This window comes from Hibiscus syriacus, unplaced genomic scaffold, assembly GCF_006381635.1.
Source record: "Hibiscus syriacus cultivar Baekdansim isolate YM2019G1 unplaced genomic scaffold, ASM638163v2 tig00110933_pilon, whole genome shotgun sequence".
Taxonomy (NCBI): Eukaryota; Viridiplantae; Streptophyta; class Magnoliopsida; order Malvales; family Malvaceae; genus Hibiscus; species Hibiscus syriacus.
In genome coordinates this window covers 1,172,486-1,186,458 of record NW_024062919.1, presented here as the reverse complement: position 1 = coordinate 1,186,458, position 13,973 = coordinate 1,172,486, and the positions used below count along the sequence as shown (strand labels likewise).

Below are 13,973 nucleotides of genomic sequence, written 5' to 3'. Positions count from 1 at the left end.
ATTTTTTTATTCAACCATTAAGCAACCTCAATGATAAAAGAGAGTTATTTTTTCTAAAATTTTTGTGTTTGAACAGTTGAATTTAGAAAGTGTGTATATCCATTATCAATTGATTAAGATAATTTTTTTTGACCAAATACTACATTATTTACTTTTTATTTTTAATTTAACATCTAATGCTTTTATTAATTCTTTATATTTCAACAACTTAATATGTTCTTTAATATTTTGTGATACATGGGCTTAACAGACGTTACACATCTTGGTGCACATCAATGGTGAAACAACATAATATATCCAAATTTTGGGGGGAATTTTTATTTTACAAAATTTATATAAAAATATTAAAAATACATTTAATATCACTTTAAAATAAAATTGGGACAACTTTCACCCATGAATTGAAAGAAGTACACCATAAGTTAGGGATGGCTATGGCTGCCAAGTAACTGAAGGCTAAAGAACAAGCGTGAGGGACATGAATCTGGTCCTTATCTTTTGCCAGGTGAATTTTCTCTGGAAAAAAGAAATTCATCGATGTTGGCTTTGCAGTGCGTAGCTCAATCAAACTATGTCATTGAGTAAAGATCCGATTACCGAACCAGAATTTTGATCAAAGTTAACGAGTATATCTGCCATGATTGAATCCCCGATGGTGAGGTAGATTGCAGCACATAAGAGCACCGTACTTCGGACTGCTGATATCATGTCGAAAGATGTTTCCATCTCGGAGCCAATTGTACAAACTTCAATCTCGAAACCAATTTAACTGCAACTGCATTATAGTTTGATCTAAGACAACAAGGTGGAGCCCTTTGCTTTTAGTTTTGATTCCAGACCGAAGAACTTCAACCCCGAAAGCACAAGGTCAGCTGCTTTCTTCTCCATGTATTCAATCAATAATTCATCATATACAATCAGATTAGCTTCGGTTATAAGTTTCCGGATTCTCAAATTAGCAAACACCTTCCTCGCCTCTTCTACGGTCCGGTACTTGCACATGCCGGCTATAATTCCAGAACATACAACGTTATCCGGAGGCAAACCTTCTTGCATCATTTCATTCAACACTTCCATCACTTTCTCAGCACCTGATTCACAAGCGTGGAGGATAGTAAGAGTGTACTTAAATTCCATGGGACCATTTGTAACATTACCTAAGCAATCACGAACCATCATCATAGCTGCATCGATCTCCCCAATTCTGCAGAGACCTTTAGCGAGAGAACGGTAAGCATCAATGGAAGGAACACATACCATCTCTATAATTTTGTTATGGCAGATGCAAGCTTCCCTAATGTTCTCGTCTTCAACATAGCATAATACCACATTACTATATGTAGAGGAGTCAGGCTCGAGATTCATATCCTTCATCTCTTGAAATAGTGATAATGCTTGCTTCACCTTCCCAGTCTTGTGGAGAGCCCCCATCAGAATATTGTAGATTGGGACACTACTGTAACCTTTCGCTTTTAACTCATCGAACACTTGTAAAGCCATTACTGCTCTTTCCTCCTCCTCGACCACAAACGAGAAAAACTTAGAGAGATCATCATTAATAGAAAACCCTAACTTCTGCATCTGCTCTAGCAACTTGCAAAAATCAGACATTCGTCTCATCTCTGCAAATGCCAGCAACATGGGCCTCACAGTTGCAAAGTCCGGCTCTAAGCCCTCTTGAGCGGTTACCTGAAAAAGCTTATGTGCTCTATCAACCAGCCTCGCATCACACAAGCCTTCGATAAGTGAAGTGTAAATCCCCAAATCAGCCCTGTAACCAGAATCTATCAAATCCTTCAACAAACCACAGGCAGAACCAACCTTCCCGTCCTTCACGAATCCTTCTATTAAGACACCATAGATAGCCCTCTCAATCAATATCCCTTTCCTTTTCATATCCTTGAACAACTCGTACCCTTTCTGCACCCTTCCTCCCTTACACAACCCTGCAACTAATGTTACATAAGCCATTACATCCGGCTCCACCCCATCTCGCTGCATCTCCTCCCAAACATGCAAACACCCGTCCAAGTTTCCTTCGGAAACCAAGATCCTAATCATAGCCGTATACGCAAAAACATCCGGCTTACATGACGTGTTCCTCATCTTCCCTAAAACCTCTAGCATTTCTTCGATCCGCCCCGCCTTACATAAACCCTTGATCAAAATCATGAATGTAATGCTTTCCTCCACCAAACCATCCCCTCTAAGATCCTCATACACAGACAATGCTAAATTTAAATATCCTGTTTTGACCAATGCATCCATTACTCGGTTATACAAAAAAACACGCGGCTTAATTCCGAAATTCCTCATTTTCTGATACACATAATAAACCCTTTGTCCTCTATTGTTATCAGCATGCATGCGTATTAGAATTTCAAACTGTTTTTCAGTCGGCGGCTTCCCTTGCGAATCCATTAGCTCCGGTAACTGATCGGCAGCTCGAAAACGACCGTTTCTATTGAGGCAATAAGCTAAAGCATTATAAGAAGCGAAATCATGTTTAAATCCTTTCTGCTTACCAGCCCAACGAAAGAATTTTGAAGCCAAAACGGGGTCGTCTTCGACTTTGAGCACTTCCGCCACGAGCGAGGGAGTAACACGACGGAGCTTATTGAGTTCAAAGACAACAGTTGGTCCCCAAGTGTACTGGTTCTTGCGGAAGGCATCCGTGATGAAGCGGGCGATTGGTGAGAGTTTAGGGTTAAGGCGTGGATTGGGAATGGGCGGCGGCGGCGATGGATTCTGAGAGAGGTGGTGTGGGTCCCATTTATGGAGATCAAAGGGTGGTGAAAGTGGTGGAGGAGTTTGGGGTGTTTTGAGGATCTGGCGGTTCGAAAAGAGGCCGCCATAAACAACTGGACGGTTTTGGGAGGGCTTCCGGTGGCCATAGAAGAAGTAGGGTTTTGGGGAGATGGATTTGGGTGGCATTTTTGGATTTTTACCAAAAAATTTTTTTGGGACGGCTTTCTGCTTCAACTACAAACTTACTGTTTTAGCATTGCCTTGCTTTCTTCTCGAGTTATCAAAATCGTCACTTTAGTTTCTTTTTATTCATTTTTATCATTAATTTAAAAAATAATAATTTGATCACTACACGTTTTAATTTAATCAAATTATATCATTCGATTATCATTGTTAATAAAATAAGTCATTTATATTAATGGCGTTCAGCGAAAAAATTTAAATTAACACTTTTATTTAACATGTTTTTCACATAACATTATCTAATAATATTTAATCGATAATTTAAATATTTTTCATTAAAATTTTCTAACATTTCATTCAAATAAAATCAAAGAAAAAACTATTTTTATATAAATATTAATAAAAAAATTAATTTGTCAATTCAATATTATTTGATAATAATACATGAAAATATAACAATCATAAATCAAAAACTGTAGGAAAAGAATACAATTTTACCCAATCAGACATCAGAATTTTGAATGTTTAAAAAATATTTTAAATTTTATGTGCCACATATCTACTTTAAAATAATTTGATATTTAAGTTTAACGTTTTTAATATATTATTTATATTTTTCCAATATAGTACTTGAATCAAACAATTATTATACATTTTGGTACTTGAAATTATTTATTTTTCTAATGCGATACCTATGTTATTTTTTTCCTCTAATGTGGTAGGTGGGTTTGACAAACATCACATATCATCTCATCAATTGAATGTATAATGGTAGCACATATCAGATTCGGATATCAAAAAATGCAATGTTTATCAAATTCAAATATCATGTCAGACTAAAAAAATACAGATAATGTATTAAAATTAAATTATAATATTAAATTGTAGAAAAATAAAACATAAATACTACATTATAAAAGAATCAAATTCTAATATCCTCTAATGCAAGTGCTTTTAGTGAGCAATTTGTAAAGAACATGTGATTCGATGAAGTAGGATCATTCAGGCATCCAGTTTTTGTAGTATTAAATATCTGAAACTCTTGCAACAAAACCCAAGCTGTCTCTGTTGTAATGAAACAAACAACCAAAAACACTATGATACAAAAAATTATCTGCAAAAAAAGAAAACAAAAAACCAGGAACCAGATCATGACTCATTTCCTGTGACAAAGTTATATATGTTGGTAGAAATCGCGATCGTGCTCGTTACTACTGCCAGAATGATCATCACCGCCGCCAAAATCCTATCCCTCACCGTCGATATGCCCCAAGCATCCCTATAAAGGAAAACAAATCAAAACACTATGCATATTCGCGTGTATGTGTGTATATATGTATGCAAACGGATTGCAGAGGTTCGATACAAGTGCAGAGGTTGAGAGACTACCTAAGACAAATGGCGCCCGGGAAGATAAACGCGAGGCAGACCGCGGAGGTCGATCCCATGAATTGAAAGAAGTACCATATGTTAGGGATGGCTATGGCTGCCAAGTAACTGAAGGCTAAAAGAATAAGCGTGATGGACATGAATCTGGTGTTGTCTTTTTCCAGGAGAGTGTTCCCTGGAAAAAGGAATTCATCGATGTTGGCTCGTAACGAAAAGTTTAAAAGAGGGAACACCAGCATGAGGTGCAATGCGTAGCTCAATCGAACTATGTCGTTGAGTAAAGATCCGATCGCCGAACCGGAATTTTGATCGAAGTTTACGAGTATATCTGCCATGATTGAATCACCAAACAGTAGGTATCCGAAGACTCCGATGGTGAAGTAGATTGCAGCACATAAGACCATCGAAATTCGGACTGCCGATATCATATCGGAAGGCTTTTCCATCTCGAAACCGATCGGATGAACTGCAACCATTCATTAAAACCTTTTGAATGAGAATTTTTTTGTGACAAATACAACTAAGTAGGCCAAATTGTTTTCACTTCTCACCATTGAAATGAAATGTGAAAGCTGTGACAATTACTGGGACAGCAGTGAAGAGATCGAAGAATGATGCTTTGTCGCCGAATTCCGGTAGCAGTCTCAGGCTATTCGCTTTCCCTTCGAAAATCGACATGATCGCCATAACCGAACTTATGCCGACGAACACTACAGCAAGAAAAACTGATATTGCAGAGCTGAACCTCAAGGAGTCTGCAAATTGAGCACACTAAAGCTTAGTTCTTCGGCCGGTACGACAATTATAAACCGATGAAAAGGCTTTTTGAGTATACTGACCTACGCGCTTGAACATAACCAACGGAAGCAGAATGACGACGAGGGTGACGAGGAGCGCGAAAGCACGCGAGTTCCACCAGTGAATTCCAAACCATTGTTGCAGAACACCTAGGTGAACTGATCCTCCAGGTTGATTTCCTGATAGAACATCCCCTGATGGGAAAAACATTGTCAAATATCGGAATAAACAATCCGAAACCGACAAATCTAATAATTGATCATGTCGAAAACGCATAAAGCTAGTAATTCCAGTTACCTATGATGATCAAATAAATGATGAGGCACCCAAGATTAGTGATCATCACACATATCTGCACAAGGATGGATCCAACCTTCCCAAACGACTCCCTCATGACACCGGCGTACGTAGTCGTGTCGCCGGCATGAGTGTATCGCATCAAGAACTCAACCGATAAATCTGTGCTAGCCAAGCTATAACCACAATCATCACAAACGCAGGAATCACACCTAGAACCTTGACTGTTGCAGGGATTGACATTATCCCAGCACCAATAATGCTGGTGGACACGTTAAAAACCGCACCGGATACCGACGGAGGCTTCTCCGGAGACTTCCTGCTATCGGGGAGCAGTGGTGCGTTTACTCCGGCAGCCGGCGACATTTTCAGAAGATGGAAAATTTTGCGGTTGGTGAAAGTAGAATAATTTATGTGTGTATATAAAGATGAAGATGCTGATTGCGGAACAGTCCAATGACATAAATGTCACCAGTTGACAGTGAGATCTAAGGAAGGGTGCGTCAGGAATTAAGTAATTTACTCAGTTCAATCATCATTATAATTTCTTTTTTAATCAAGGGACAAATCAGTGGGGTAATGCTGTCTTGGATGAATGTACATACATGGAAAATGTTTAAAATGGACACGAAAATGAATCTGGACTTAAAAGCAGGAGATAGGAATCACCAGTTTAATAATTCGACTAACCATCCTCACGACGTGGTATTCAACGATTGGAGTTAATTAGTCCGATTGTTTTGAGATGTCTATGTCGTGTGGGTACCCCAACCCTAAATGAGATTAATTTACACCCCGAAAAGTCTATTAGCTTGCATATTCTTAGTCAGCATAATGGTTTTTCCTCATAATCACTTTCTAAATTCATACTTTTCTCATATGGGATAAAAACGTTTTAAGATACCATATTTTCCTCAATAATATTTACATATGACTTATTTTAAATATTAATTTATCTTTTATCATTAAATTATTTTGATCATAATTTTTTTTAAAAGTCTCATGAATAAAATATAAAATTATAATATCATTATTTTTTATAAAATAATATCATTGTTTAAATATCTAATTTTATCAATTAATAATGTCTCAAAATCTCAATATTTTCTAAAAGAAATCATCTGAGGTAACCGTAGAACTCCATGTCCAAAGGGTCAATGGAGACCTAAAGGTTTAGGCTTTGTATGGTTAAAATGTGCAGTTTAATGAAGGCGGCCCACAGAAAAAAAAACGTTTTTTTCTGTGTAATTCTTTGGTAAAAAAAATTTAACCTGTGTTTTCACTTATACTAACCCTATCTCTCTCTATATAATAATAAGTCAAAGGTGTTGATTTCTTTTCAACTTTATGGTGCAATAAAATCTGGTAAAGGTTGTATGAGCTGGCCAAGCTGCTTTATTTGACCTTTAGCATGGCCTCTTGAATTCTCTATAACATTCTCTTGCGAGTATGCTTCACATGGTGATAAGAGACAAGCTTTAAATACAACAACAAATTTTTATCATTTTGTCTTCCAATATAAAACTACCCCGCGCTCCACAGGTTAGTAGCTATGGCAATTATGCTTGTCAAAATAGCCAACATTATCACCAAAATGGCTATCATCTTATCTTGTCTTGTTGATATCCCATGAACATCCCTGTGAAGACAATGAAATCCCATTTTGTAAGTGATGAAATCTGTTTGCATGCAGTTATTATCGAGTTCAAGTTTCGAGATTGATTACCTGAGAACAATGGTTCCTGGAAAAATGAATGATAGGCAAACAACAGTTGTTGATCCCAGGAACTGGAAGAAGTACCAGATATTCGGTAGGACTATGGCGATTATATACGAAACAGTGAGCAATACGCAAGTGAGAATCGCGAATCTCGTGTTGTCTTCGGCTAGGATGGGCTTCTTTTTGAAGAGGAGTTCGTCGATGTTAGCCCTCAATGAGAAGTTGAGTACTGGAAAGACTAGAGCTAGGTGCATCGCGTAGCTTAATCGAACTGTATCGTTTATGAGTCGACCAATTGCGGAATCCGAATTCTGATCGAAGTTCACTAGGATATCAGCCATGATGGAGTCCCCGAAGAGCATGTACCCGAAGAAACCGATAGAGAAGTAAATGGCTAAGCAGATTGCTAAAGAAACCCTGACAGCATATCTCATATCAGAAGGTCTGCTGAGTTCTGACCTTATGGGATGAACTGCATTCATATCCAAAGATTTTAAGTTCGTCATAATAAAACCGAAATCGCAATGCTGGAATCGAGAAATGCAGTTCGATTACCGTTAACATTAAAACTGAATCCGGTTACGAGGACCGGAACAGTAGTGAAAAGATCAAAGACAGAGACTTGATTGGCAAAGTCTGGTAGTAATCTAATGTTCTGTGTTTTCCCTTTGCAAAATGCATAAATTGCCATTGCCGAGCTTATGGCAATGAACACCAATGCAAGAAGAATTGATATTGCGGAACTGTGCCTCAATGAATCTGTCATACAATGAAGTGCAAAAAGAACAAAAACTTCAGAATCAGATGCCAATAACACTTTAAAAAACACACCAATTTAGCCATTAAAATCAGTTGACTAACTCATATGAGGCAAGGACACCAATGGAAGCATAACAAAGAGCACAACCAAGAGTATAACATAAGCACGAGAGTTCCACCAATGAATCCCAAACCATTCCTGCAAAACCCCCAAATGCAAGGTCCCCCCAGATTGATTCCCACACAGAACATCTCCTAGAAAACAAAAAATTATTATTACATTTTAATGGATTCAAACACCAAAACCAGTAAAAACCCAGAAAAAGGAAACAGAAAAAGCTACCCACTTACCAATTATAATCAAGTAAATGATGAGACAACCGAGGTTAGTGATCATAACAGAGATTTGAACAGCAAGGGAACCCAATGATCCAAATGACTCAGCCATTAATCCAGCATAAGTCGTTGATTTTCCATGTTGAGTGTACCTCAACAAGAATTCAACCGTGATTTCAACCAAGACAGCAACCATGAACATGACGGCAAAGCCCGGAATGATTCCTAAAACCTTGATGGTGGCCGGAATCGACATGATTCCGGCTCCAACCATTGTTGTGCAGATGTTGAACACCGCACCAGAAACTGATCCAAGGGCTCTTGGAGACTGGGTTTCCAGTGAATCTGCATCAGATAAAAGTGCACTGAGATCACTGGAACCAGCTTCTGTTTCCTTCATGCTGTGTTTTTGGAATCAGAATAGTTTCTTTGCTCCTTGGAGAGTTATTATAGAAGAATGAAAATGATTGAAGCAGATTGCAGGATATTGAATTATCACCGTTTGCTATAAAATAATGAATAAATTTCGGTTGGTCTGAAAGGATAAGGCTTTATGACAAAGCAATCAGCTTGTGCACATCTTTTTCTTCTTCTTTCTTCACGGCGTACCGCCGTCAAAACTCCAAGACGTGCGATTTTTTACCATTTATGTTGCAATTTATAAGGAAAAATAATTCAAATAAATCATATATATATATAAATAAAATTTATTATGGCTTGATATTTGGTCTGTTCTTACCAACGAGAGAAACAAATAACTATTATAAGAATTTATTGGATAGTTAGTGATAATAAGAAACGTCTTTTTCTTGTAGATTTTTCTTCAAATAGTTGTGTATATAAAATGTATAATAAAAAATAAGAAAAATTTTAATATAATATTATTATATAATCACTTTAAACTATTAAAAGAAATTGATTATACTTTAAAATTTCTAAATCAAACTAAACAAGATTTCTATTAAAAAAAACTAAATAAGATTCGAACCATACTCTCTTATAATTTGCTTACTTGGATATTATTAATTCACAAATTTATATATATTTCAAAATATTTCATAGACTGCAACATGCATATCAAGAGATTTTCATATTATTGTTATAAAAAGAAAATTTTGAGTTTTTGACTTTTTAATAAAAGATTATGACTTTTTCCCTAATTTTAATTTTTAATTAAAAATTAAAATCAAAGAAAAAAATCAAAATGAGAAAGAGAAGAAAAAAAGCTAAATGAATGAAAATAAACAAAGATGAAACGTAAAAATAATTACAAATTTTATTTTGAAAGAAGACAGTTTAAAAATCAAGAATTTTGATAATGAGATTTTTTTAACCCTTTCATTGTATATATATAATTTTTTAAAAATATTTAAATATTAATTTATTAAAGTGATTGAAGACACTATTCAAACACACGTATAATTACTGTTTGGCTCGTAACAAACACATGTCGCTTGTATTTTTGTTCTTTTTAGACTCGTAAGATTCTTTTTTTACATTTTAACCCATATTTTTATTCCTTTTATTTGACGTACGTCCTTCCTTTCATTTTAGTCTTTAAAATTAAAAAAAATTGAAGATAATCGTTAGGGAATGATATCGACTTCCCCAAAATTTAAAAATATTACAATATAATCATTAAGAAAGCATGATGATTTTACCAAAAACATCGGAAAATTTGACGAAATTGACGAATACTGTAGAAAGTCTTCAAAATCTTTAAATAATTTTTTTAACAACAATATTACTCTCATCTAACGGGTTTTCTTTTTATTTTCTGAAAAATATATTCCAAAATGGCTTAATACCACTTTGGTCCTTGTACCATGGTCAAACTAAGAATTTAGGTAAAATACAGGGACTAAAAAAGTGGCATTAAGCCATCTAGAAACGTTTGAACCTTGAAGCCACCTGATGAACATCGGGACCACTTCAATTCAAACATTCAAAGGAAGATCCTCCTCTGCTGTAAGACTTGTGATTGGTCAAAACGAGTGATCTTGTCATGTCTGAAAGTTCACATTTCCTGCAGTTGCTGCAACTAAATCAAAAGCGGATATCTTTCGTTTTAGAAACAAATTCCATTGCAGCTTCTCTCATGAATCAATTTCTCTGCTTTCAATAACCCTAAATTTCAGCCAATAAGTTTGCTTCTGTTTCACCTGATCAGGTCAGTCTTCCTTCAAATTTTTGTTTATATTTGCTGATTTTTTATTTGTTTGTTAGATGAAAGAAATTTAGCAAATTTCTGGGTGTTCTTTCATTTATCTGGAAACTCTTCTGATGCTAAAGACCAAATTTTATTTGTTTGCCGACAATCGAAGAAATTTTAGGGTTGCCAACTAAATAAGTGAAAATTATTAAGAGTAACAACTCTTCTGGTTTTGCTGCATATGAGCTTCTCCTGCATATTTCTGGGATTTGATTTGAGGGTTCTATTTGATATTAGAATGGCTTCAAGTCATAATGGGAATTCGAAAGAGCCAATTGAGGAATCCAAGCAAATTTCTCTTCACGTTTCATCGTCGAGAAAGACGCTTCTAAATGGTGAAAACCCTCAAAGAAAGTCCTTTATCAGCTCTATGTCTCCACCGAGTAGGCTTAAGTTTCTTAATTTCGGTTCTGCATCTGCTAGTTCCAAGTGTTTAGCTCAAGAAAGAGACAAGGTTTCTCGGTTGGTGGCTTCTTCAAGTGGCCATGGGATACGAGAACGTTTGTCTGGGGTTTTCACCAAAAAGATCAATTGGGTTTCTGTCCTGAAAATGAGCAAGGAATGGATTAAGGACCCCATGAATATGGCCCTTTTCGTATGGATCCTGTGTGTTGCTATCTCGGGTGCTATTTTGTTCCTTGTCATGACCGGAATGTTGAATAAGGCGCTCCCTAAGAAGTCCCAGAGAGACGCCTGGTTCGAAGTCAACAATCAAATTCTGAATGCTCTGTTTACTCTCATGTGTTTGTACCATCACCCTGAGCGATTTTACCATCTTGTGCTTCTTTGTAGATGGAAACCGGAAGATGTTTCCCGGCTCCGAAAAGTATACTGTAAGAACGGGACTTATAAGCCCCATGAGTGGGCACACATGATGGTGGTTGTCGTGCTACTCCATATAAACTGTTTTGCGCAGTATGCCCTTTGTAGTCTGAACTGGGGATTCAAAAGATCCGAGCGACCTCCGATTGGTGTTGCGATATGTATATCATTTGCAATAGCTGCACCGGCATTGGCTGGTCTTTACACCATTATTAGCCCTCTTGGGAAGGATTATGTTTGTGAAATGGACGAGGAAGCACAGAAGGTGGTTGATGATGGTGAAAGTAGGAGATCGGAGCAGTCGAGACGAAAATTATTCGAGAAACGATATTCATTCGCATCCGGAGATGCAGAACAAATCTTTGAGAGCAGACCTCTCTGGAGTGGAGGGATACTAGACTTCTGGAATGACATTTCTCTAGCATATCTTTCTGTTTTCTGTAGCTGTTGTGTCTTCGGGTGGAACATGGAGAGACTCGGGTTCGGGAACATGTATGTACATATTGCTACTTTTCTCCTGTTTTGTATGGCCCCTTTCTGGATTTTCAACTTGGCTGCTGTGAATATCGATAACGAGACTGTCAGAGAGGTTCTCAGTTTTACCGGTATCGTTCTTTGTCTGTTCGGTTTATGTTACGGTGGCTTCTGGAGGATTCAAATGAGAAAGAGATTCAATTTGCCGGCGTACAATTTTTGTTTTGGTAATCCAGGAGCTGGTGATTGCACGCTATGGATATTCTGTTGTTGGTGCACTCTTGCTCAGGAAGTACGCTCCGGGAATTCTTATGATATCGTAGAAGATAAGTTGTTAAGAAAACAAACGAACAACGGTAACGAGCTGCCAATGTCGCCTTTACCTCGTGAAGGCGGAAGTTTCCAGTTCAGTCCCGGCCCCGGTTCTTTGCCCGTATACAATTCCAGCCCGACCACGAGATTTACAGCCAATTCTTCGAGTCCCATTTCAAAGGAATATTATAGTCCGGACAGGCAACTTTCTACGGTGAAAGAAGAGTCTTCAATTGGAGGTAAAGATGAAACCATGATTCCACCTACTCCGTCTTCGATACAGAGAGAAGAAACATAACTGAGGAAATTTTCCGAGCAGCGGTGTCATTGTCTGACGAATCAATGTTCATATTACACGCTTTTTAAAATAATTATTTCAGACTCTAATCTTTCCTCTATGAAAGTATCTTAGTAAAGAGAAAGATAGATATAGACTACCACGAACATGAAACAAGAACACGTTAAAATAATCGCTAAAAATATAAGGAAAATAATCTTATAAAACAGATATTATATTGTACTTATCCCATATTAATAAAAAAATATTAAAAAGAACTAAAGTATGTCTTCAAATATAAGAGAGAAACTTACCCGATCAAAGTGTGTCTTCAAATATGAGAAACTTATGAAAACATTTCAAATATAAGAGATAATTTACAAAATACCATCTTTGATTTAATTTAAAAGATTGAATAATAATAAATAAAGCCTATAGAACTCTTAATAAATTAAATAAATGACAAATTTTATCCTAAATTATATGGAGTAAAATAATATAAAGTATTATGCTAACTTTAATCACAAATAACCAGTATAACAATTAAAAAATCATAATACATTAAAAGTCTCGTACTGAAATCGTATATAATTCTATGTACGTGTTATATTCGTTAAAACATACATATCTTAAGTTCTACGTCCAATTGAAACATTTCAAAAAAAATAGAAATGTAACCGAAAAACAATTCATTAAGATGAAACTCAATCTAAAAATATTTAATTCTTATCATAAAATTTATCGTAAGTCAACTGATATTCCATACTTTAAAAACAACCACAAATCTTTATCTAAGATTCACCTTTGTCATCCTCGTATCACAGCCCATACCTTTCATGTTAACGTGATTATCGAGTTCATTTTATTATTAGTTAAATTAATTAATTTCATTTGTTAAGAGTTTAGTGGCATGTCCAGTGTCTACAAAAGCCGTGGCAATTATTTCCCAACAAAAGCTATCCCAGTGGGGTGTACTGTTAATAGCAAAGGCTTCATTACGAGGAGTCGAGGAGGATGGTGGTCTTGTCATTTTTTTCTACTTCTTTGCATGGGTCATTATCATGGCCAGCGAGACACCAGCTTTCTTGTATTCTTATTCGTGTTTATTATTATTATCATCATAAATGTAATTATTATTATTGAATTAATAGTAAGATGACTATTGAATGCGAACATGTTAATGAACATATAACTAATCATGTTCACGAATAATATAAATAAATACAAATCAAATTATTTATCAATCCCAAAAAAAAATTATGGTAAATTATATAAATGGTCCCCGACTGTAGAACACTTATTTGTTGAGTCTCTTGACTATTAAAAGTTATAAAATAATCTATTAATTATAGGATGTTGCTTTGTTAAGTCATTCAACTATTAAAAGTTACACAATAATCATCTGATTATTCATACTTTCTAAACTTGTCGTTTTGAGTCAAAAAAATGACGGTCTTTTGAGCTAGACGCTAATTTTTTGATTGAGATATGATAAAAATATTATCCCATAATAGTTTGGGATGTATTTTATGGACCGAGTCTCTATTTATATTATGTCGTCGAGTCAGTATTTGAAATATTATGTCGTCGAGCCAGTGCTTGAAAGCAACGGCGGTACTAGTAGACATCATTTGTTTTTTGAAAGG

General features: G+C 36.0%; 3 protein-coding genes and 1 pseudogene across 4 annotated transcripts; 1 reads left to right on the top strand and 3 right to left on the bottom strand.

Moving 5' to 3' along the window:
• Positions 1 to 418: 418 nt before the first annotated feature.
• LOC120146990 (pentatricopeptide repeat-containing protein At4g20740-like) lies at positions 419 to 2,941 on the bottom strand. The gene has a single exon (XM_039160465.1). It carries the CDS (start codon positions 2,932 to 2,934, stop codon positions 793 to 795), a length of 2,142 nt encoding a protein of 713 aa, XP_039016396.1. The 5' UTR covers positions 2,935 to 2,941; the 3' UTR covers positions 419 to 792.
• A 994-nt stretch (positions 2,942 to 3,935) lies between these two features.
• On the bottom strand, positions 3,936 to 5,850 carry LOC120146950 (annotated as a pseudogene).
• Positions 5,851 to 6,720: 870 nt separating this feature from the next.
• LOC120147218 (amino acid transporter AVT6C-like) lies at positions 6,721 to 8,725 on the bottom strand. 2 transcript variants are annotated; one of them, XM_039160655.1, is made up of 6 exons: positions 8,246 to 8,725; positions 7,997 to 8,149; positions 7,691 to 7,894; positions 7,142 to 7,607; positions 6,920 to 7,054; positions 6,721 to 6,860 (listed from the first exon to the last, which is right to left on the bottom strand). In XM_039160655.1, the coding sequence occupies exons 1-5, from the start codon at positions 8,628 to 8,630 to the stop codon at positions 6,940 to 6,942; spliced, it is 1,323 nt and encodes a 440-aa protein (XP_039016586.1). In that variant the 5' UTR covers positions 8,631 to 8,725; the 3' UTR covers positions 6,721 to 6,860; positions 6,920 to 6,939. The 2 variants fall into 2 exon arrangements, with proteins under 2 accessions (XP_039016586.1, XP_039016585.1); XM_039160654.1 differs by having other exon boundaries at positions 6,721 to 6,866; positions 6,937 to 7,054.
• Positions 8,726 to 10,248: 1,523 nt separating this feature from the next.
• Positions 10,249 to 12,422, top strand: LOC120146953. Its single transcript, XM_039160428.1, has 2 exons — positions 10,249 to 10,400; positions 10,680 to 12,422. Exon 2 carries the CDS (start codon positions 10,681 to 10,683, stop codon positions 12,346 to 12,348), a length of 1,668 nt encoding a protein of 555 aa, XP_039016359.1. The 5' UTR covers positions 10,249 to 10,400; position 10,680; the 3' UTR covers positions 12,349 to 12,422.
• Positions 12,423 to 13,973: the final 1,551 nt, after the last annotated feature.

Bases quoted from the DNA above. Each gene is read 5' to 3' on its own strand.
- LOC120146990 (XM_039160465.1), bottom strand. From the start codon at position 2,934: ATGCCACCCAAATCCATCTCCCCAAAACCCTACTTCTTCTATGGCCAC.
- LOC120146953 (XM_039160428.1), top strand. From the start codon at position 10,681: ATGGCTTCAAGTCATAATGGGAATTCGAAAGAGCCAATTGAGGAATCC.
- LOC120147218 (XM_039160655.1), bottom strand. From the start codon at position 8,630: ATGAAGGAAACAGAAGCTGGTTCCAGTGATCTCAGTGCACTTTTATCT. The intron at 7,895-7,996 runs GTTAGTCAACTG...ATTGTATGACAG, and splicing joins GGTGTCCTTGCCTCATATGA to ATTCATTGAGGCACAGTTCC. The intron at 7,608-7,690 runs GTAATCGAACTG...ATATGAATGCAG, and splicing joins ATTCAGTTTTAATGTTAACG to TTCATCCCATAAGGTCAGAA.